General features: G+C 38.8%; 1 protein-coding gene across 1 annotated transcript; it reads right to left on the bottom strand.

Moving 5' to 3' along the window:
* Positions 1–125: 125 nt before the first annotated feature.
* LOC139936987 (uncharacterized) lies at positions 126–23,595 on the bottom strand. Its single transcript, XM_071931888.1, has 13 exons — positions 23,551–23,595; positions 21,744–21,937; positions 19,499–19,628; positions 17,012–17,967; positions 13,821–14,006; positions 12,882–13,121; positions 11,473–11,642; positions 11,031–11,073; positions 10,188–10,366; positions 9,592–9,813; positions 7,611–9,279; positions 6,654–6,736; positions 126–4,781 (listed from the first exon to the last, which is right to left on the bottom strand). The coding sequence occupies exons 2-13, from the start codon at positions 21,798–21,800 to the stop codon at positions 4,688–4,690; spliced, it is 4,029 nt and encodes a 1,342-aa protein (XP_071787989.1). The 5' UTR covers positions 21,801–21,937; positions 23,551–23,595; the 3' UTR covers positions 126–4,687.
* Between the last annotated feature and the right edge of the window lie 370 nt (positions 23,596–23,965).

The following is a 23,965-nucleotide window of genomic DNA, read 5'->3' as shown; positions in this document are numbered from 1 at the left end:
TGTTAATGGTTTGGTTACCAGAAATTACAAATTATGTGACACAGAACAGAGAACATTGGACATTTGATTTTTACAAGCTTTCCATTACTCTGTCCGTTTATTAAACACATTATGCTGTTTCAAGCTTTTCTTTACTAAACAGGGCCCAATTTCACAGAGCTGCTTAAGCAGAAAATATTGCTGAATTTTTTTTCTGCTAAGCAGAAATAGGCAGCATACCAGCCAACCCAAATGTACTTGTCACAAGGTAATTTGGCTGGTACCCTTACTCTGGTAAGCATACTTTTGTTATGCTTAGCGGTTTTTTAAGCAGCTTTGTGAAACATGGGCTCCAACCCACACATCCAATTAAACTAACATTTTATGTACAAAATATATTTCTGAAAGCTTATACATTTTTTAAGTCTTATAATGTGAACAATAACCACTCACTTATAAAATATATACTTTTTTTTGTATAAAAAGAGTTTTGGTTGATATATAATAATATAGTACAAGCTGATTTACATAATTTATAGTTTAAATGGACAGATGAATTTACAATTAAAAATACACAAACTGGCGTTGAGAATGATTGTATAGAATGATGTACTTGCAGCTGTTGTGAATGTTATCGTTGGGAATAATTATGTCTTGCGTGGTTATAAGTTGAATCAGAATGATGAGCAATGAGGGCAAGGACGCCCCAACAACAGTGCACAGTTTCATAGAGCTGTTTAAGCACAACAAGTTGCTAAGCATAACTATGCTTACCAAACTATGTTTACAAGCCAAAGTGGCATTTCTCATGTACAAGCTGTGACTGGTATCTGCTAATTTTTGCTTAGTATGACGTTTTTAAGCAGTGTGTTCTGCTTAAGCAAAGCAGCAAAATTATTGCCCCATGTGCCTAACTGCATGTTCATACAGCTGCTTTAGCAAACAATATTGCTTAACAATTGCCTGCTTAGCAGAAATTAGCAGGAAGGCTGTCACAACATTGTACATGTGACATGGTAGTCTGGCTGTGGTACACTTTATATGGTAAGCATGCTTTTATTGTGCTTAGCTATTTTTGTGGTTAAACAGCTCTATCAAATTGGAGCATGGTAATTTTTGGCGACCTATGAGAGCAAAAACATTGGAGCGGCGATCAAGAAGGGGGTGGGTTTTCTTCCTCTTATTGCGTCCACACACGTAGATACTGTTTCAGTTAGAACTGAAAACAGTTATTGGCACTTTCATGTGGTGGGTGCAGGTTGCAGATTAAATGTATGGACAACATTTACATTTACTGTAAACAATCGTTTTATAGTTTTAACACATAATGTTGTACACACACACGTCTTTCATATTGACACCTGTTCATATGGTTCGTAGCATTCAAAAATACACAAGAAATTAAAAACAGGTTTTAGGTTACACATGTGACAAAAGTGGGTAAAAAAAAATTATGCTTAGAAATGTGTTGAAAATCTACTTATTTTTTTCTGGGCTGAGACCTAGGCTACCTCTTCATGTACATACACTCTCTAGATGCAGAAGCGCCATGTTTTATGTCTAGTTCCCAGTCTCATCGTTCACATTAAAAGCACTGATTGTCAAAGCAGTAAAACCATACCATTATTTGTTTTTTTTTCATTCTCGCTTTGGCGTCAGAAATTTGTACTGAATAAAAATAATTTCAATATATTTATATAAAACAGACTTCAAAATACTTATGCAAATAAACCTTGCATATAAAAAAATATATAAAAAGGATCAATTTTTGACTGTATTATGTCCGCAGTTCCTGGACAAAATAAACCCCATACAAAACTTGGATGAATACATTCCCTGGATACACAAATCTGGTGGTGTCCTGGTTTGCAAACAGTTTTTTCTTCTTCCATGATTTGTAAAAAAACTGAAGGATTTCAGATTATCTTTCTGAATACATGGATAAAAAAAATATCTGGTGGTGTCATGATATGTTAACATTTGTTTCCAAAATAATTTTATGACATCTGAAGGATGTCAGCATTTGTTTTCTGAATACATGGATACAAACATCTGGTGGTGTCAAGGTTTGCAATTTTTGTATTAAACAACTGATGGATTCAAGACTATCTTTCCAAATACATAAACAACAATGCATCAAAATAAAGATGGCATTATATAAAACCGCCATCTTTGACTGTATTACGCAGCAGTCTTGATTACAGCGAAATACCTATAGTTGGAAGCTTTTGGATTTTCTGAACCAAAAAGGAATAACTTGATTGAAATGATTCATAAAACAATGACAATAGAAAAGCAGCGATTACCATAAAAAAGCAAAAGTGAAACACTGATCGTTCAAAAACAGAAATAGAATCAAAACATATTATTACAGAAACAGTTTTAAAGGAATGTTGCAAAATCTTTGGGATCGTCCTAATAAGTATAATAGTAGAGGCATTGCATGGTGAGGTATCAATATTTATGTGGCACGTTGAGACCAAAATGTACTGAAGTTAATAACGAGAAGTCGATCCACAATAAAAAGCTAAAGTAGTAGGTCCGGCCGATTTCCTAACCTTCCGCCCACTACCTAGTAGTTAAAAAGCAGTACAGTTCTTTTCAGAACTAAGAAGTCTCCCGAATTCCGAAAAAAATCACTCCGAATATAAAGCAAGACAAGTTCCCAAAAGAACATAATCTACCCAGCAAGTAGATACACACATGGTGTTACCACAAACCAAATAATATAAATATTATACATGTATACCACATACATGAAGTCATTCCACAGTCTTGGAAATAGAATTTGCAATTCTGGAGCAGGGGACTTTTCCAGACAACAGTATTATCTCTAGTTCTTATCTGTTTTGTTTGTATGCAAGGTTACTGGTACAGCGAGAGTGAAATGTACATTCATTGGTGAAAGAATAAACACCAAACAAGTAACTTGTTTCATACAGGCATCTATGTTTGTTCAGAATGATCGTTTTGAAACGCTGTGTTCAAGGACCAGCGAGAACATCGCGTGACCAGTGAAGATTTTTTTTCAAGCTTGAAAATAATCTGTCTTCTTTTGTTGGAAACAAGGTTCAACTAAGCTCAAAAACATGGAGAGAAAAAGGTAGAATTTTTTTTGTCAATTATACATGACTTCTTGGATGTTACAACTCAATCCCATACTCTGTTTTCAATACACACACATCATAAACCTTGCATCTTTCGCCCTGGGCGACGGAAACAAAATGAAGAACAACCATATTATTTAGTACAGCGACATTGTGGGATTTCCCCTTTTTGTTTCCTAATCCCTTTTCTTTAATCCTTCTTAATGAAAATATTGTGGGAAACCCTACAAGTACAGTTCCTATCTAAAGAAAAAGCAACCAAAAAAGCACCAATCATGTTTGGGTATTTGATTGATTTCAAGGGCTGACCTCATATGGCATGGTGCAGGCTTTCACAGGTTTTCAGGCTATCAGGCTGAATTTTTACAGAGAGAAAAATCAAAGTTCCCCTTTTTTTAACCTCTCAAGTTGTTCATGTCTGATACTAATATCCCTTAAAAGCAGACATCCCTTAATTTCCGTGTTGCATACTGCATAGATACTGGAATCAACAAGGCTGTGCTGTTGTATCTCTGACCATTGTTGATAGAGATAAAAAGGTAGATATGCTACCATTGCATAGGCTTCCTGCTACAGGAAATGACTCTAGGATATCACATTTAAAGGCCTGTAGATCAACAAAAGAGGTCAATTACACTGAGCTTACTCTCCATTATCAAAAGGTGCGACACAGAGTACCAATCTTCCATGAATAGTTCCGCCGGGATTTCTATCAAAATCGGAAACAACCAAGATTTGAAGACCCAAAAAATAATGCTGCTCATCTTCATCTCCACAACTGTCAAGAAACCAACATGAACGAGCAGAAAAAGAAGACAAAACACAGCAATTTTTGTTTTGTTTTCGCAGAACCAAGACCACCAAAATCGAGAGTACTTTAATTTAAAGACAGCCAAAAGTGTTGTTGTACATGTACATTTCCATCTCCACAACTGCCACAAACCCAATGTCAACAAGCAGAAATCGTGGACAAAACAATTTTTGTTTAGTTTTTCGCCAAACCGAGACCCATTTCTTTTGTTGATTGCATGCTAATTGAATACATGTGGAAGGAATTGAAAAAACTTCTCCCAAAACATGATGATGTTATATTCAATTTAAAGGGCTAGTCAGGCTAGGATCTTTCAGCTGCATACTTCCCATACCTATGAGAGAATGATGGTGCTGAAGAATAATGAGGCTGTAAAATAATGAGAGCACAGAACAATGAAGGCCGCGCAGAATGAACCAACCCTCTAGTGGTTATTACATGTATCATAGGTAGCAGATGTGTCGTTTAAAGCCCCCTGCAATCTCACCACTATGGGACACTGGTGGGGCTGCGGAATGATGATGGCACAGAATGAACCCTGAAGTGGTTATAACCTGTCTCATAGTTAGCAGATGTGTCTTATAAAGCCCCCTGCAATCTCACCACTATGGGACACTGGTGGGGCTGCAGAATGATGATGGCACAGAATGAACCCTGAAGTGGTTATAACCTGTATCATAGTTAGCAGATGTGTCTTTTAAAGCCCCCTGCAATCTCACCACTATGGGAGAATGATGGCACTACAGAATGATGGCACAGAACGAGCCCTCTAGAGTGGTTATAACCTGTATCATAGGTAGCAGATGTGACGTTCGAAACCCCCTGATGATTGAAGCTGCAGCTGGTTGTCATCCTGGTCCTCGTCATCCTCTGACATCTCATACCTGAAAATAAATACAGATCAAGTTCCATTAAGAAACCACCGAGTTTAGAAGTGAGAATATACAAGGATCAAAATTCTAATTATCATTCTAATTATAATCATTTTAAAAGTATTACAAAATACTTAAAAACAATCTATAATATAAAACATTAAAAAACACAGAGAAAGTACAAGACATTTCACTAAAGTATAATATAAATGTAGAAGTTATTTTCTCCCCAGTGGATTTTACAGAAGCATACAATAAAAGTAGATACAATCTCTAACATACATTATTAAAAACACCAAGAAAATACAATTTTTCACTACAAGTACAACTATAATAAACAAGTATAGTTACAGTATATCTATATGAAAGTAAAAGTTATAATAATGAAGGTAAAACTTATAATGAGTAGGGTAGCAGCCTTAGCTTTTGATCCTAACCGGACGTTATTCAGAGGCATAAACAAATACAAACAAATACATCCAGTTATAGAAAAAAGGGGAATGGGATTAAGGAAAATTATCACCAATCAAAGTTTCTATTTTAGAAACAATTGGTGGCTACGAACAAATAGGAGTAAAGTGGTGAGGATAAAGGATGTTCAGTATGAAAGGATGGGTTACTGGTCCATGAAGTTGGTAAATGCATTGTATGTATAACAATGCAGGGAAACATAAAACATGTGAAGGTAGAAGTTATATGAAAGTAGAATTTATATTATATGAAAGAAGAAGTTACAATATTATACAAATGTAGAAGTCAAGAATATAGAAAGAAGAAAATGCATCATATTAACAAAGCCATGGTTTGTCAAGAACTGTTTTATATAACAATTCCAATGGCTTAGTGCTTAGTCTCAGTTCAAACAAAATCCTCAATCAAGTTACACACGTACATGTACATTATGTAAATTCAATTACAAAGAATAATTTCAAGAACATGGTCAAAATTACAAATTGCTGTAGCTGTTGCTGACAAGATCTGAAAAAAAAGAGGATCAAAATTCAAGGTACAATAATTTGATTGCATTTCCACCTGTAATCCTTGGAGTCTTTGTTCCAAGGGGCTTCTGGGAACAGTATCATAATTATAATAATAATATAATATACAGTGCTTGTATATTATATACAAAAAAAATTACAAACCAGAGCAAAACAAATTATTGGAAGAGCAAACTAAAATAGACATAATTTAACAGAACATGTGTGTCCTCAGTGTTAGAGAAAAACATGTAGATCAAAATGCAAGATTTCTTTGTACTTTTAACATTCTGTCCGTCCAAGCAGACACAAACAAGTTTGACTACAGATCGTGAGGGATTCAAATCAATCGTGAGGCTTACGTTGCGATTGCTCCACGCCGTGGGGCCATATAACAAGCTTGCGTTACACGGACTCTTTGAATGCGAATCTTACGCTAGATTTTTCACAATTATTTACATTTTGTAGCGATAATTTGAATACATGATCTTTTTCGTCAATTACTCGTTAATAATTTTGTAAAAAAAAGATTTAAATTTGGTTTGGTAACTTACTTTTAGACGGCTGGAAGTAAAACTAGCCCGGAAGGTCACGTGATTGTTTGTACCACTTTTGGGTTAGAACAATCACGCGACCTTCGTTTTTGTTTTAAAATGCTCAAAAACGGCCAAATTTGATGATTTTTTTGAAGGACTGTTCTTCTTCATTCCTGGAAACCCGTTGAATACATTTCTTTAATCTAGTCAGGTTTGTGGTAACACCATGCACACGAGAAGGATTAGAAACTTTGAATTGTGGGGAAACAATCTCACAAGGTTTGCAGTAACACCACTGGTTCCACAACTCATAAAGAGTTTTTTACATGGCGTTATCGCAAACATTACTAAATAAAACAAGATTTTCTTACCATAACTTATACTGCACTGCGTCTATGTCTCCGTTAATAGGGGTCTCTTTGATTCCGTTAAACTCCTGGCTAAGTGCGTCAGTCTGGAAACAAATCAATGTACAATTAGTTACTCAACGGCATTCACACAGACTGTGTTTAAGTCCTGCACTTAAAGGTACTGGAAACTAATGGTAACTACTCATAATAATTGTTAGCACAAAAACTCACTTAGTAACGAGTAGTGGGAGCTGTTGATAGTATAAAACATTGTTAGTAACAGCTCCCTCTGAAGTGACATACTGTAGTTCTCGAGAAAGAAGTAATTTTCCAATTAAAATATTTGAATTTGATTTCGACATCTCATAATTGGATCCGAGTGCTGAAATCAAGCATCTGAAAGCACACAATTTCGTGTGACAAGGACGTTTTTTTCTTCAATTATTATCTCGCAACATGACGACCAATTGAGTTTAAATTTTCACAGGTTTGTTATTTTGAGATACACCAAGTGGGAAGACTGGTTCTTGACAATTACCAAACTTGTCCAGTGTCTTTAATGCAAACACCCATGACCATTGTGGTCCAAACCGTTATGGAGGTTTAGATGGTGTTGGTGAATTCTTTTAGTTTAAAACCTAATTTTCATTGAAGTCTATGGTCGCTGAGGCGTCAGTGTCCTCTATTGACTGCTCTCCACACGCTATAGATATGTTTTTCCATTTTCCAGAAGAGCGCATGTGATTATTAATTTATCTTAACGCAAACTTGATGCACAGTATAAAAAAATGCAAATACAAGGAGTTAGAACTGCGTGATAAAACAAAGTAATGCAATTTGATTATTGGTTAATATCACACTCTTATTGCCATGGATAAAAAAATCAGACTTGGGGACTCCACTTTGCTTGAAGATTATTCTAATTGTTTTTTTTTTAAAGTGAATTTGAAAAGCGAAAGTGTCGGATGACATTCTTACCAGGCCAGCAGGATATTTCAGGTTTTCATGCTCAGACTCTGACAGCGTTTTTCCCGTCTTGCTGCTCTCTCCCTCATGGTCCCCCTCATCGCTACTGTAGCTGAATAAACGAAAGTTTCTCCGACGCAAGGAGCTCTTATCATCTCGATCAGTTGCCTCAAGTTTCTTAGACTGAGGAACTTTTAAGCGTTGGCAATCATTATCAGTTTTTATTTCAGGCGATAGCTTCTCTGACCGATTCTTCTGCGTGTTTGCTAAAGTTTTGTCATTACTTTTGATGCCTGCGTCTTTCTTTTCATTCTGACTCTTCTTCGAGTCGTCTGAAGTGGATTTCAATAAATCTGGCGCTTCGTAGATCGGGGACAGATCTCGCCTCTTGGAAGGATGAGGCTTAACTGCGGCAGGGTTCGCCACAGACGACGCGGTTGGTTTATCGTCGACGTCGCCCAGAGCAAACTTGATATGCTTCTCTTGGGTTTTCTTAGAACCGTCAGTTGTTTTCTTAGAGAGAATTCCACCCCTCACTGGTTGTCTGTTTGGACGGGGAGACTCATCAGTCTCGCTCTCAGACCAAGGCAAGTCTGAGGAGATGCTGCTCAGGCTGGAGTTCGAATTCAGGCGGTGGTGAGATGCTGAGAGGTCCCCCAGGCTTCCTGAGGTGCCGGGCGGCAGCAGCACCAACTCCTCTCTGTTGCTTATCTTGACGATTACTTTCCCGGCTTCAGGCTCTCCGAACTGGTTTGTCCGCTGCACCTTCCTCATGAAGTCTGGCATGGCGTGATTCTCCCTGTGCTTCTGAGGTGCAAACTGCTGCTGAGAAGTTGACTCGTCTAAACCTGTCGACAGCTTATCAAACGTGGGAAAGAAATAAGCTTCAGGCATTTCAAGTTTCTCTCCAGGTGATGAGTTAGTTATCGTTGCAGGAGATTTCTGATCGACATGCTCAAGGGAAATCTTCCTCCTGTCTTCATTTCTGGGAGGTTCTCCTGTTTTCCTCTTAGAAGTGTCATCCCTATTTACGATTGACTCTGAGCTGTGAGAGCTTGATAAATGTCTGGAGCAGGACTCAAGATATGATGGAGGTGGGGTTGAGTTCCTGCCCCTGTCTTCTGCAGAGGGTTTGGCGTAGCTTGTGCTGGTGGGACTATCCAGTGTTTCAAGTTCAGTTTCCTGTCGGTTAATCTCTGCTTGGACATGGAGAATGTTTGTCTTGGAGTGAGACTGGTTTCCCAATGAAGTTTTACAACGCACAGGTCCAACTTCTTTAGAATACAATTTGCTTGTAAAGTCCTTGCTTTTTTTATCGGCCATCGGGACGTGACTCGACCTTTGACATTCAGCACTTCTCGAGGACAAGTCGGGTGGGTTTGATTCATAGTTATTTAACTGAGTTGTTTTACTGTTTGCAACGCATGTCTTTGAAAATATCTCTTCTTGATCCAAAGACCCCTTTTGTGAGAGTTCCTCGTTCCATGACACCCTTCGCTTCTTGGCAGAGTGCCCTGGGGAGGACTGTACCATTGCAGCCATTAGGGATGATGATGATGATGAACTGATGGACGAGGCATAGCTGCTGCTCAGGCTGAGAGTGTCAAGGTTGTCCGATGCAAGGCTCGGACTGACATGGTGAAGAGTGGCTATCTGATGATTCACCTCACTGAGGCGAGTCCTGGACAAAACAATAAAAAAACAATCAAAATGAGTCAATTTGAAGCGAATTTTGACGTCACAGGGCTGTTTTTGCAGCGAATGTTTCGCAGAAGTTCAGCACAAGAACAAGGAAATACTGGTTAATTGTCTTCAATTGTTTACCCAAATTTAATAAAAATGTTGACCCAAATTCAATAAAAATGTTGTGATTTTTTAAATTTTTGAACTTTCTGGGAGAGTTGGCAGCTCTGTAAGGCACATTATACATCTAGAACATCATTAAATACTCTCCTTCAATGTACCATTCAAAAAAATGATTAAACCATTATACCTCATTGAGTCCAGAGCTAAGCCAGGGTTGTGGACAGTGGCCGGTGCCGGCCATATTGGACTGGTCGGAAGAGGCTGGAGTCGGCTTAATCGTCTCTCTATCTCCAGTAGCTGGTCCTGGTTGCCATGCTCCTCCTCCTGTCTCTGGTCTCGCTCCTGTAGATCTGAACAAGCTTGCTCTAGTTGAGTGGCTTTCTGCTTGTACACCAGTACATCCTCCTCACTAGTAAGGGAATAAAATGAGCGAGTAACTGATAAAAGATTGCTTTCGAAAAGGATAATTTAACTTTTGAACTCAACCAGACGGAAGGCACTTTGTTTGTTTAGATGGTCTTTTCGTCAAGGGAACTCGGCAACCTCCCAGAAGGGGATGTACACACACCAAGCTGGCAACAGCCAATCTCTCTCATACAAACATTGGTTTAACGTCTATGATTATGAATTTCACAAATCAAGAAATTGCGATTCAGCTATTCGACGACAATACCTAGTCATTGTGAAATCAGCAGTTAGCAAGGAGATTCGAACCCACAATCATGCGATTGCAAGTCATGCAGTCTAACCACTGGATCACAGTGCATGAGTTTCAGAACAAACCTTGACGTTGACGCAGGAAGCTGATTGCCAGGATTGGTCCGAGTCTGCTGCTTATGCATCTGGTCTAATTGATGAACCAGTAGATTGGTTAGGTCAACATACTCTCCTCGCACCTGTTCAATACGCTGGGATAGGTCGGTCTTCTGCATGTGGACGAGGGCATCTGTGCAAGACAGGGCCTAGGAGAAAGAGAGAGAGATCGTGTTTGAGATGGAGGAAGGCAAAAGGTTAACGGACGTTTAAGGACAAAATTATGAGATCGCATCTTAAATCCGCAAGTGATAACTGAACTCAAAGCAGCAGCAATGGAAAGACGGGCTTTGGTGGGAGGGGTACCCATGAAGCATGTGTTAATCTCTTTTGCAGACAAGAGATCTTAGCCATTGGTAAAAAAAGTAGGAACATTTGATTGGGTACAAGGGCTGACCTACATGTACATTTAGCACAGATTTTGATATACTTTCAAGCTGTTTCATACAAATTCTGAATACTTTTCCCGAGGACAAACAAATCTAAATTTTGATAAAAAAAGGAAGAATTGATGCTTGCCTTTGGGAGGGTAAGCACTAAGCAAAAGAGTTTGTGGTATGGTCTCAACATTTAATTGTGCACTCTTATTATTCTCCCGCGATGAGGAAAGTGCACTGTTCGGAACATTGAAACCAAACCGACGGCTTGTCTCATAACAAACACTCCTTCCAAAAGAGATTTACAAATGCTTGTACTGGCAAATTGACAAATAGTTACTTCTTGTTTCCCTTTCATTTAAAAAAACCGCCGTTGAATCTCTCAGAAGTTGACATGTTAGTAAAAAAACAAACTGAATATGAAGCAAAGTTTTACCTCTCTAAGTTTCTTGCTCATGGCCTCTTTCTCCTGCTGGCTCCTGAACAGAATCAAGGAAGAAAATCAAACAAATTATTCCAGTTGAAAACACACAATGGGCTTGAGAGTAAATGTAGCAAAGGGGTCGAAAGTGATGGTAGTCCGCTAGACCGGGGCTAGCAGATATAAAACCCTGGCTACTTACTTTTCCAGTTTGATAGTTTATACTATAAACAGCTCTCCAATGCTCGTTACCAAGTAATTTATTTTATACTTGAGTATTATTTAGTGCCCCCTGCCTTTAAACAACTTTCCGGGCTATTTAATCACAATTTTTCTGATATTTCCAAGGGCAAAAAAAATCGGAAATCAAATACACGTAGGAAGACACTTGTGTGTCTGGTGACATGCAAATAAAATAAAATAAATAAATACTCTAAACTTGACTCGTCACACTTACTCTCTGAACTGCCTCTGTGTGACCGTCAGCTCATTGGACAGCTTGATGCAGGTTTCCACGACGACCAGGAACTGAGCGCATGTGACATGGTGGTATCTGGTTGCTAGGCTAAACGGCGACTGCTTCTTCTTGTTGAGTAGAGTTACGTCGCAGTTATACTCCACTAGAGTCTGTGGGTGTTAATAGAGGGGAGTCAGTGATCAATGTAGGTGAGTGAGAGAGTGGTTGGGAAAGGGGTACCACGAGGTAGAATGATCCCCTGTCCATATATTTGCAATGATAAGGAAATGAGTTGGCTTTACAGTACCAGGATCTCATCGGACACATGTTTTATAGTACATGTAACTGTACCACAGAACATGTACATGTACATGTATTACATGACATGGGTACATGAACATCCATTAATAATGTTGTATATGTTAACGTGTTCATAGAATTTGACTTTGAAATGGATGCAAGATCATCGAACATCCGCACACATGATCGTCAATGCGTTTAGGTTGGCTCAAGGCCACTCTCTGGCGAAATTCACAAGCCTGGAAGTGTGATGCAGATGTTCAGGCTGGGCCAATGGTTGAAGGATGGTGGGCAGTAGCCAGCACATAGTTCCGATGACTGGCACCAAGACAAAATTGTTTCCTCTCCAACTGGCAGTGATTTTTAGTGTAAACTACCACCCCCCTCAAAATGCTAACGTGCGTTTTTTCACTCAGAAAGGTTTGTTCCTTAAGTTCACCACAATGCAGCAGCTCAGCAGAATGTTCTGGTGGTCCACTGGGTTGGAGAAGTATTCTTACAAGAATGTTCTTTTTACACCTTGTACATGCCTGACTTTTGAGATGCTTCCAAATGCTGTCTATTTTGTACAATTTGAACACCACATCGTCTGCTTAGGAATACATATGTACAAGGTCCTTAGAGCAAATTGTATGGATTTCGAAAAACTGCTTTTGCATTTATATGGAGCTCCTGGTAAATGGGGTTTATTAATCAAGAGTGGTCTTCAAAGAATTTATCTAGCAAGAAGAACCATACAAATATTTGTTTTATTATTTTAATTGATTTTTTTTCTTCAAATTTATACGCATTTCTCGTTCGAGAACCTTTGATAATTTAGGCATATAAAGTTGCCATTAAGTTTCTAATGGACCTTTACCATGGTACAGCCATCTTGAATTTTTCCCATTGATATCATTGTAACCAAACTGAGGCTGGAAGAACAAAATAGTCTGGTTCCTGTTTGCAAAGTGAGTATAAGCATTTATTATTGAATCGATACAAGGAACAAGACCAAGATGGAGACAGCATGATAAAGGTCTATTATTCTAAGCAGTCGACATAAACTTTTGCATGAGGGGTTCCACTGCTATAAAAAAAGTGCCTTGACCTTGAGATGTCATACATACCTGAAGACACGGCAGATGGCCATACTTGGCAGAGAGGTGGCTTGGGCTATTGTTGCTGTGGTCAGTCTGGTCAAGGGAGATATCCTGCATCTGCATAAGCTCAAGCAGCCTACGAAGGCAGGGTTCCTGACCGAATCTAGCAGCAAGATGAAGGAGGGACCAGCGGTTGTCTTGGGAGCGGAGCTCAGACTTTGCCTCTGAGTGTTGCACCATCCACGTCAAACATGCTAACTGGCCATGCTATAAAAATTGTATATGAATTTATTAAACATCCAAAACATCAAAAGACAGATTGTCAACAAAATTTAAAAGTCTCAGATGTAATAGAGAAGACGCCATCCGCCCCCTCCCCCTCCTCACCACAAAAATGTAAATTGAAGAGAAGAATTGTGAATGTTAATTTGACAAACATTTTGTTGAACTATTTGGAAATACTATTCAGTTATCTTTTGGAGAACTATTTGCAAATACTTTTCAGTCATCTTTTGGAGACAATGATTTCTCAAACTTGTCAAAGACAAACATGTACATGTATAAGGTATCTTATAAATGTTACTTGATGGTCGTTTGCCAAACTTACAATGTACTGAATCATGTCATCCTGCAGATGAATAATCAAAACTTCAAACGGTTGAAAGATTTCAAGTTTGTTTTTACAAGTCTTACATGTACATAGAAATACACAAAATTTCTCATTGTTTCTACGGTCAGGTTTCTGTCTAGCTTGCAAACGCTGCAAGTTTTGTAACACAAGGTAGCGTATTTAATTAACTGAATGACCAATGACAAGAATTGTAACATTGTATAACATATTATATGTTCTATCCATGTTCATTACTAAATATGCACACATCAGAATGTCAAATTCAGAATGAAATAAACAATGTTGCCGGAAGATACAAAAATGTGCAATTTAAATTATTCACAGCTTTGACTTACTTTCACAGCCAGGGCGGCAGCGGTAAAACAGTCATCATTCTCCACGGCAAGCAACCCTGCACAGGCCCCAGAGGCCAGCCAAGTAAGGCAGTCAACGTGGCCCCGTCTGGCGACTGCGTGTAACAGCGTATTGCCGCGGTTGTCACGCACCTGTGACAGGCCCTCATTTGCCGCCAGTAAAAACTCCTGTATTTATGGATAATCAAACGATTTATTTTTTATACGGAGCGGCCTCCAGACATTTTGTTTTTTAATAAACCAACAGTAGCCATTGGTGGTTACGACTTGCATTATGCAACAGGGTCTTATGAAAATGCATGTTAAATTGGGCCAATAGGCCACAGTCTTTTTTAGACACATTTAACTTTTATCCAAGAGCTATACTCAGAGTAGATTCAAAAGAGGCAATCAGTATTGGCATACACTTCTCAGACAGTTGGACTAGGTTTGTCTGTAATAACATGATACAATTGCTCTTTGGCTCCAACTTGTTTTTAACAGTTTCTTTTGAAGGGTTTATTTTTTATCGAAAAAAACTTTCCTTTAAGGGAATTTTCATATTATTATTTTGTTTGTAGAATGACAGACATACAGTACATGTAAATTTAGTGAACATTATTATGAAAAATGAAACACTGAATGTGATTTGTTGCAGTAGAATTTTTAAATTTCCCACATAAAGGTGCCCTTTGACTATTCACTGAAGACTGCAACACCCTTACCAGAACAAAGAATCAGGCCGAACATTATGTACACAAAACTGTAAAAATACCTTGCACGTATAAGAAAGTCTTTTTATGGCTGAAAATAATCAGTCTTACATAATTTGTAATAATATGACATTTTTGTACCATTAATAATAAAGTACTTTTGTTTGTGTACTTTTCAGTTTGTGTACATTGTTTGTTGCTTCTCATATTAAGTTTACCTACTGACATTAAATTAAAGACTAGAGATTGAGAGTTTGTGAACAAACTCAAGGTGTTCGGTTTCCGGGAGTAAAAACCTGGATTAAAAAACAAATATTACACCTTGCTTTGTTCTCAAGATTTGTAATAAATGATTCAAATTGCAAAAATTGTCAAAACAACATGATTACGTCATCTTGTAAAAGTGTATGTTTGGTGACGTCATCGGTAGTATTTGTTTTAAACCAGACCTTTGCCAGACATGTATGCTGTGGTGGTAAAGCATCAAAGGATGTATATTTCAACCTAAAAGGCAACAAACAACGCCCTTTCAAATCATTTCACAGTCACTTCCGGTTTAAACAGGTCAAAAGGTCAACGAAAGTTCACAAACATATCAATTTCTGTTAAGTACGTAAAGCCCTTTCATATGATGTATAGATTGTCAAAATAGCTTATGTAGTTTAGGAAATATGAACTTAGGACATATTGACGACTGTAGAAAAGACTGTAAGGGGCATGTGTGTTTTAACCGCCTAGAACGAAGACTATTCTTCATGAAGCTTTTTCGCGCTCTATGGATGATCACTGGAGCGTGACTCTGCTGAACCGCTAATACACTACACGTTGTGTGTATGCCTACGCGCAATGTTTATGCACATACCAATGGGGATTTACGTTGTTCTTTAGACGTGAATTTTGAATTTTTTAACCTCTCTTTTGAGCCGGAAGACAACATCAAAATGGGGTTATGTCTGTGGGGCGTTTACGGAGTTTTCAATGACAATTCCGATGATGTTTCGATTGTAAGAATCCCTCACGTAGATCAAAAGTTATGAATTTTTGAAATAATAAACTTTGAATTTTCATAACTCAAGAATGGATGACGTCATCATGACGTAACTACACATTTTTCTTCTCCTAATGAACATCTAACTATATGTGAAGTTTCAAGTTCATACGAATTTTGAAAAGATGTTTTTGTTAGGGGACAAGGGACGTAGAGAAGAAGAAGAAGAAGAAGTATGAATAAAAAAAAAAAAACTAACAAAAATAAGAGGTGTTCTGGGCTGTTGGCTTGAACACCTAAAAAACAAAATGAAACGTTTCGCGGCATTACAATAATGAAAATGTGACAAAAACTTAGAAAAAGTTCCACTGATAGAAAATCTCTTAAATTTTTATTTTTTCCTTTTAACTTTCAGGGAAAGATTGATATTGAATCTACCTCTAACAACTAAACTTTTCGATATCTATTTTTGTTGTTTCTGTTATTTTGAATGTGATAAATAGCCTAACAACACAGAGCCCAACGGCAACTTCAAGGTGAGGGCTTCACTTGAATGAATTTGGTGTACTGTCATCAAGAGCACGTACGTACTCATGGGGTCAACAGACCTTCGTTTTTGAAGAAGTGCGATCGCGCTCCTACCGCACTCCTGGGACTGTCTTCATGTGCGCAATCGACAGCGCTCCTCGATCATTATGGTGTATTTTATTTATAACACAAAAGCAGATTTCACGCATGTAGTCGTTGTTACTTTGCATGCGACAATAAAATACAAGAAACATTGAAAGCTAGAGGTCGTTTTGGGACAATGCAATAGTCTGATAGTGTGAGATTAAACGCCCTTTATTGGTAAAATGTACGCGAACCAGCAATAAAGGCATTGTGACAAGACTCAACGTGTCACCAGGCTGCACAAATGCGTGGGCGAAGCGCAACTCGCTGGTGTACATCGCTCAATCAACATCTGTTGTGCAGTCTCGAGATTGAGCGGCGCAATTACAGATGAACTCGCACGTGTACAATACATAATATGCATGCAGCTGCCTCCAAGCCGCATACATCTACGCACACATGCTACGTCCGTCCGTCGTTGCAATCCTTAGTACTAGATCAACCATGGATCACCGACGTCTTTTCTCGTAAGAAAATGTGTATTTTCTAATGCTTTATATCAAATGTGAAAACATTTTAGAAAAGAAACATTAAATATGAAAACCTTAAAATCGTGTGGTATTTTGTCACACAGGGAGGGGGATCGGGGTTGTTTTATTTTATTTTGTCTGTAAATTTTATTTGTGTACTGTTAACATGTTAAAGGGCACTTGGTTTCATGACCGTGTATCAAACCCACACTAGAACTTGGCCAGTAGACCACTTGGACACGAAATGCCTAAGGAATAAAACAAAAAAAGCAGGCACTGCTATTCCTCACAGCAAATTAAAGGAAGGGTGGGCCTATTCTTAAAAACTGGCAATCTAAAGAGTAAACTCACCAGAACCTGCAGGTCCCCTCTTGTGGCAGCTTGTATAAGCTGCTTAGGGAGGGTATTATCTCTAGCTCCAGGGCTTACAGGCATCACAACGGTAGCTGTCGACAACTGCACCTTTGATTGCGTCTTATCGTCCTGGGGCGAGTCTCCAGGTCTTCTGGCCTGACCATTGGCTGCTGATGAGGTCGTGAATTTTCCGGTTGACATCGATACTTGCTGAGATCTAAAATGTTTGGAATGTTTGTTGGCAATGCGGTCTCTATCTCGTTCCTCTTTGTCTTTCTTTTTGTTTCGCTCCTTCGTTGGACGGTTTTTGGAGTCCCGAGAGTCATCGTCAGATCCTGAGGTGGGACCGGAGTGATGATGTGGGGCCTTATTGTTTCTAAGCAGGTTTGACATGAGGAAGCGTACAGTCTTCCCCCTGGGGACCTTCTGCTTGGTCCGGACCGGGGACAGGTGGATGTCGCTGGAAGCCAGACTGGACGTAAGGCTGCCATCGCGCGACTCCGTGGTGCTGATGGATGAATTCAGACTGTCCTGATCGTCACTTTGTGAATATCTGTGGTGGTTAATGACGACCCTTTGCTTAGGTCTCCGACCCTCCTCCGGAGAGGAACTCTTAGGTGGAATATTGTCGTTGCTGGCTTCAAACTCCAGAATGAACTGCCGGAGTTCTTCTGAGTTCACGTCGATGGAGAGCTCCTCTTCTGACAGAACCCCGTCTGTCGACCCTCCCTGGACGAGAGCGTCAACAAGTGCCTCATTTTGAGATGCTTTGCTGTCCGAATAACTCTGCTCGCCTCGTTTAGGTACATTGTTATTGATCACAAGGCTCTGTTCTTGGATCTCTACTTTCCTTTTCGATGACTTTGAGGTAAGAAACAACTTCTTTAACTCCACCTCCAAGGGCGTTTTTGACTGTGCATTCCTGACAGGGCGACTGTTCTGTTTCAAACCACCTGCAACATAAAGAAAAACACACAAACTTGCAATTAGTAAACTGAAAATACAATATTCCTTTACAGGCAAGCATTCGGACACTTAATACCACAGAAGTATTGAATGAGGGAAATGAATAAAGAGCTATCAAAATATTAGTCCAATTAAAAATATATTTTCTTTTTTGGAGATTGCCTAACATAAAAAGGCCAATTTGAAGACACTGGTCACTTATATTGGTTATTGTCAAAGACCAGTTTTCTTCCTTGATTTATCTCAACATAATGCATGAAATAACAAACCTGTGAAAATTTGAGCACAATTGGTCGTTGAAGTTGATAATAATGAAAGAAAAAACACTCTGGTCACACAAAGTTAGTGTGCTTTCAGATGCTTGATTTCCGAGACCCTCAAAATCTAATTCTTGGAGGTCTCAAAAAACAAAATTACTTCATTCTCGAAAAGCTCCCCATTACTCATTACCAAGTAAGGTTTTATGCCAATAACCTTTTTGAGTAACTACCAATATTATTGTACACTGCCTTTAAGGTGGGCCTAAACATGACTGATTTTGGCTATTGACTGAAATCAACCGCAAACAGGGTTACCCTCTTTACAGTCAAGGATGTATGTACATGTAGGCGTGGGATTCATCCACTAGGAGACTGGCAGAATGCACCCACTCAACTCTTTTTTTTTTTACAAAGCAGTTTATGGTTAAGTGCCTTGCTCAAGGGCACAAGTGTCAAGACTGGGATTGGAACCACAACTCTGCTTCTGACAACACCAGAGCTTGGGTTTGGTGAACTACATGAAGACTGCCAATGTGGTTAATAGGATGGTTCATGTAGAACATCAATTTACCCCATACAAAGGGTAACAAAAAGTTCGGGAAAACTTGCTTTGTAAAATCCCTCTCCATGTGTTATTGTGACAATGATGTTTTCCCAAGTAAATCGATTACTCAAGAAGCTCTAGATAATGGATAATGTGACTTATACGGCAGGTGGGCACAGAATTTTTTTAAATATCGATATGAAGTGGTTAAACAGCTACCTGAGCGGAATGTTTTCAACAGAAATTGTATTTTTACTTGTTTTTAATGCACTTGTTTATCATTTTAATGTAATTTTGAGTACACCTCTGAACTTTTCGTAATTATCGATTAAAAAATCAGGCCCCTACCTAAAGGTATTTTGAAAAAATAAAAACACTTCTGTCGCTGATAGCGGGCGTCAAAGGACAATGCCGCTGGCGTCATTTGTGGGAGTTTGCTTTGTTATACATCCACGCTGCAACAAAGCGGCTTTATCTACTTATGACGTTTTGAGAGTGATTACGTAACGGGGCTTTTCCCAAATCTCTCAGAACAGCTCTGGACAAGGGCATACAAAATGATTGTTTTTTTTACACAATTGAAACCTATTTATAATCATATGACTTGATTTCTTTATTCATTGAAAACATTTTAAGTGGAATTCAGCAAAGTTCACGACTTGACATTTTTGTTCAAGCAGGTCTTTAAAACACTGCTTTTTATGTAATACGAACCTTGCTGTACTGATAAGTTACTTGAAGGGTAGTCAGGAACGGTTTCCTTTATAGATGTCTCAGGGGTTGGTGTCGGTTCGCTATCATTGGGGAAGTTCTCAAAGTCATACTCTTCGGCCTCTTGCTGTCCCTGAAAAAAAAAACCCCAAAAAACAAGTAATAAAAAGATGCCAGTTACAAAACCTGGGGAATAAGTCAACATTCTCTCACAGACGTCTGGCTAGCTATTTAATTTGTTAATTTTTTTAGGGATTTGCTTGAAACTAATTTGGGCTGTTCACCCAAATCATTTGCCACCAGGAGCATGTTAACAGCTACTCATTGGGCTGCAGCAGGGTTACCCAACCACAGTCCGTAAGGATGTAGGCGTGGGTATAATCCACCAAGAGCCTGGACTGTAGAGGAGAATGCATTACATTCCTATGCAATTATGGTCAAGTGCCTTGCTCAAAGCTACAATACTGTCATTTTCCTTCAAGAACCCTTGCCTTGGGCCGACAAGAGTTGGATTTGTTTAAAAAAATTAATCTTACTAATGGTTGTCATTACTACGACTGACTAATAACTTCACAATTAAGAGCAGGCTTGGAATTTTATTTTTGGGAGGGCAAGGCCATTTTCACTTTGAAAAGGGCACTTCCACTGGAAAATCTGTTAAAGTCTTTAAAGCCATTGGACCCTTTCGGCTCAGAAAAAAAAAAAAAAGTTCACAGATTTACAAATAACTGACAGGGGTTACAGAAGGCAATGGTGAAAGACTTCTCTTGAAATATTAGTCCATGAAATGCTTTACTTTCTGAGAAAACAGCAAAACAATATAAATTCTCGCTAACGAGAATTACGGATTTATTTTTAACACATGTCATGACACGGCTAAACGCGCGGAAACAAGGGTGGGGTTTTCCATTGTTTTCTCCCGACTCCGATTACCGATTGAGCCTAAATTTTCACAGGTTTGTTATAAGCCTGGCCTGGACAAGTGACGATAATATCGTCACGATACGATATTAAAAACAATATCGCCAATATCGATGTTGGTTTTAAATTTATCGAAATATCGTCTGAAAACGATATTTTTTTTTCATAGACGATATCTTTCAAAATATCGGGTATTTTCCCACGGATTTCTTACAATCTCACAGGTAAATAAGATTTGTTAGGGCTGACGCCGTCTTTTACGACGTCGAATGAAAACCGTGGCTGAACGCATACCTTGTAAACATCATCATATCTAGACATGGTGGTCTCTCTTTGCAGCGCTGAAGCATGGCCAATGTTCTTGAACCCTTTATGTGCTGCCGCCGTCTTGATTCTTCACAGTGCTTGTATTGTAAATCATGGACAACAGAGGGCGCTTTCCTGCATTTGGAACTGTTTTGGCCATACAGCTATAAAAAAGCATTGGTCGTGTTGACGGTGAGTTGACCAACACAAGCGAATCGACTGTGAATATCCATGCACGTGTATAGTGATGATTGTGAACGCATTGGAATAAAAATAGCAGCACCAGGTTTTTCCTCCATGGGTTTTTAGAGATCGCAACACTCCAATCGATTGAGGTCCAAATATGATTTAATTGCTTCAGAGCCAGTGATGTAAAACCAAAAAATATTACGTTTTCTGTTTCATGGAATATGGATGTAATGTTAATTCAGTGATTTTCATCAAAGCGGTCTGAATAAAACTTATCTAATTTACGCAGTCCATTTTTTTATTTATTTTTTTTTTTACTACACAACAGTCTTGTTTTGTTGGTCTTGTCTTCGTCTTTGCGGTAAAACTGTTTTTAGCGTGCGATTGAGCCATTGTTGTCCCCTTCTGAAGGGTACTTTAATTTTACAAATCTTCATGATATATCGTCATATCGGCGATGTTTACCTGACGATATATCGCCAGTAAAAATTGTCGATATTGTCCAGGATTAGTTTGTTATGTGATATAGAAGTTGTGGTACACAAAGTGTGGGCCTTGGACAACACTGTTTACCGAAAGGGTCCAATGGCTTTAAGAAACTTTTGAAGGGGCACCAAGGCCAAGACCAGAACAACAGAGGCCATGGTCTCCAGGCTTTGGCGGGTCAGCATTGTGCCAGATGTGTGATGTCGCCAATCAGACTTTTGTTCACATGAAAGAGCTTGTGGCCAGCGTTCTGCACCGGTCACCTGAATTAGCTTCAGAAAGCTTTAGAGGTCTAACATTATAAAATTCTCTCCCTTTTTAACAAGGAATCATGTATCAAACTTACCAAAGCAACAGCTGATCCAAGGAGGTCATCGATGTCAATGACCTCTGACTCATCCATGGTTAGCCTCCATTCAAGGAGGTACTTGATGTCTCAAACCCTGAGTGGTGAATAGTGTTTCATGTCAATGTGGCTTTAGAAAGATATCTTTTTAAGAACCCTTTTTTTTCCGTTGTAGCGTTAGCATCCGTTCACATCTTTAGTGGAGAGAGAAAAGAAAAAATTATTAATAATAATTGCAGCTTTTATTTATGCTCGACTTGTATGTGGCTGTTCATGGAAGACATTAAACTTTCACCCAGCTACTATAGCCGGTAGGTGCATATCTCCCAGTTGACTGGGTTCTGCCCAGGATTTCTTTAGTGGTGGAAAAATGTTTACCTGGAAACGGATTGGAGAGGAGTTAGCAAAAGTTTCCGTATGGTGCCACCACTTTTTCATTCAAAATAAAATAATATAGTATCTAATTTACGTGATTGATATATCCCTTTTTGTAAAAATGAGTGAAAAAGTGGTGGCGCCATAAGGAACGTTAACCCAACAGTTACGTGGTAGATCATGTAAGTAGACTCAAATAAAAAAAGTGCTCAAAATTAAAAACTCAAAATTTTTTTACTGGTTTTAGTACAAAATTTTACATTCCATTGAAATACTTTGAAAGGAAACTGCAAGTGGAATTAAAAAAACAAAAAAAAACTCAGGAAATTCTTCCGGCATGTCTAGTGGTTGTTGTGAATCCTGATTGTCAGGCGGGTTAATTTCAGCATCGACCACTTAGGGCAGAACCATGCCTGTGTACAATCATATCTATGGAGAGAGGGCATGCAGCAGGCATAGCTCTCTAGTGAGAGACTATTTCCATGTGTTCAAAACCACAGGCCTGCTTTTAATTTGACGCTGCTTATTTTTCTTGGACGCATGCGCAAACACGCAGTGCATTTATCCTCACATATGCGAGGCTGCACTTCACAGGAAGGAAGGAAGGAAGGGCCAGCTAAGTACCAGTCGCTTGACGCCTATAAAAAGCTCGCAATGAGGGTTCATTTACCCCCCAAAAAGTAGCACTTCAAATCCAACTTGTTACTCGCACACAGAGCAAGGCTACTTGCTCTATGATGTTACTGTACATATTTCTGCATTTGACAGCATGTACTGCTCTATTCCCGGTAAATGTAACCCTCCTCCCGATGGCGGGTGGAGGGTTACATTACAATACATCATAACAACAAGTCCTGCTTACTCAATACTGCTAACGAAAAGTGATCTTTTCTTATCCTCAGATGTGATTGTGACTAAACAAAAATGTGAGGCTGCACTTTTCATCAGGAAGGGGAATTACAATGATCTCAAATTAAATTTAAGCTTAACATAAAAATAAATTTTACACTGGTTTGTTTGAATTTGATTGAATTGAATATTTCAAATTCAATATTGGATTATTTTTTAATTATGAAAACTTGAGTGTAGCAATAAATTGAGATCATTTAACATCAACGTATCCCAATGAATTGATAACCAGATTTATACTATAAATTATAGTAAAACAGTATCAACATTCAACCGTCATCGAAAGAACCTGATTCAAACTTCTTGGTCGAGTTGACCAATCTATACAGTCCACAGCACAATTGACCTAAACAACTGTCACAATACTTTTACCGTCATTATTATCTATAAATTTAGCTACAACTGAACCAAAGTACCTCGGCATCGCAAGTTTAATCTTCTTTGAATCACAAAGGTAATATAACAGATATAGAAACAGAAAATAATGTTAAAAACTTGCAAAATAATTACCAACCCCCCTCACCGTTTGTTGTGACTGTCACGGAAAGTGCGCACTCAATCGGCTGCTAATCTTCTTTAACTGGTAGCCGGCGGCGCAAGGCGCCGTAATGGTTTATCAGCCTTTTGACAAGGTTACCCGTCAATAGCGAGCTTTCGATTTTTGGCACGGAGCACACAGGACGGGGGAGTTAATGCTCTGAGGATTTTTAAGGCGGGAGCAGGCACCCATTAGAAATTGACGTACACTGTCTGTGTATACAACTTATACAAACACTGGCACAGACAGGATTCCAACCAAAAATAATAGTCACTAGCGGGATGTCGCGCTTCGCGCGGCACCCCGCTAGATGATGAAAATCCTTTACACAAATATTTTGAAATGTTATGTGGGTGAGGGTGTTATCGCCTCTCTTAATATTTATGTATGGCGTCATAAT

Source organism: Asterias amurensis, chromosome 5 (genome assembly GCF_032118995.1).
Source record: "Asterias amurensis chromosome 5, ASM3211899v1".
Lineage (NCBI taxonomy): Eukaryota > Metazoa > Echinodermata > Asteroidea > Forcipulatida > Asteriidae > Asterias > Asterias amurensis.
Note: the sequence above shows the minus strand (reverse complement) of the source record. Positions and strands in the feature narration are given on the sequence as shown.

Coding starts and splice junctions, on each gene's coding strand:
- LOC139936987 (XM_071931888.1), bottom strand. CDS start 21,800: ATGGATGAGTCAGAGGTCATTGACATCGATGACCTCCTTGGATCAGCT. Junction 9,280..9,591: donor TTAGCTCTGGACTCAATGAG/GTATAATGGTTT, acceptor TGTTTTGTCCAG/GACTCGCCTCAGTGAGGTGA. Junction 6,737..7,610: donor TGAAATATCCTGCTGGCCTG/GTAAGAATGTCA, acceptor ATTTGTTTCCAG/ACTGACGCACTTAGCCAGGA.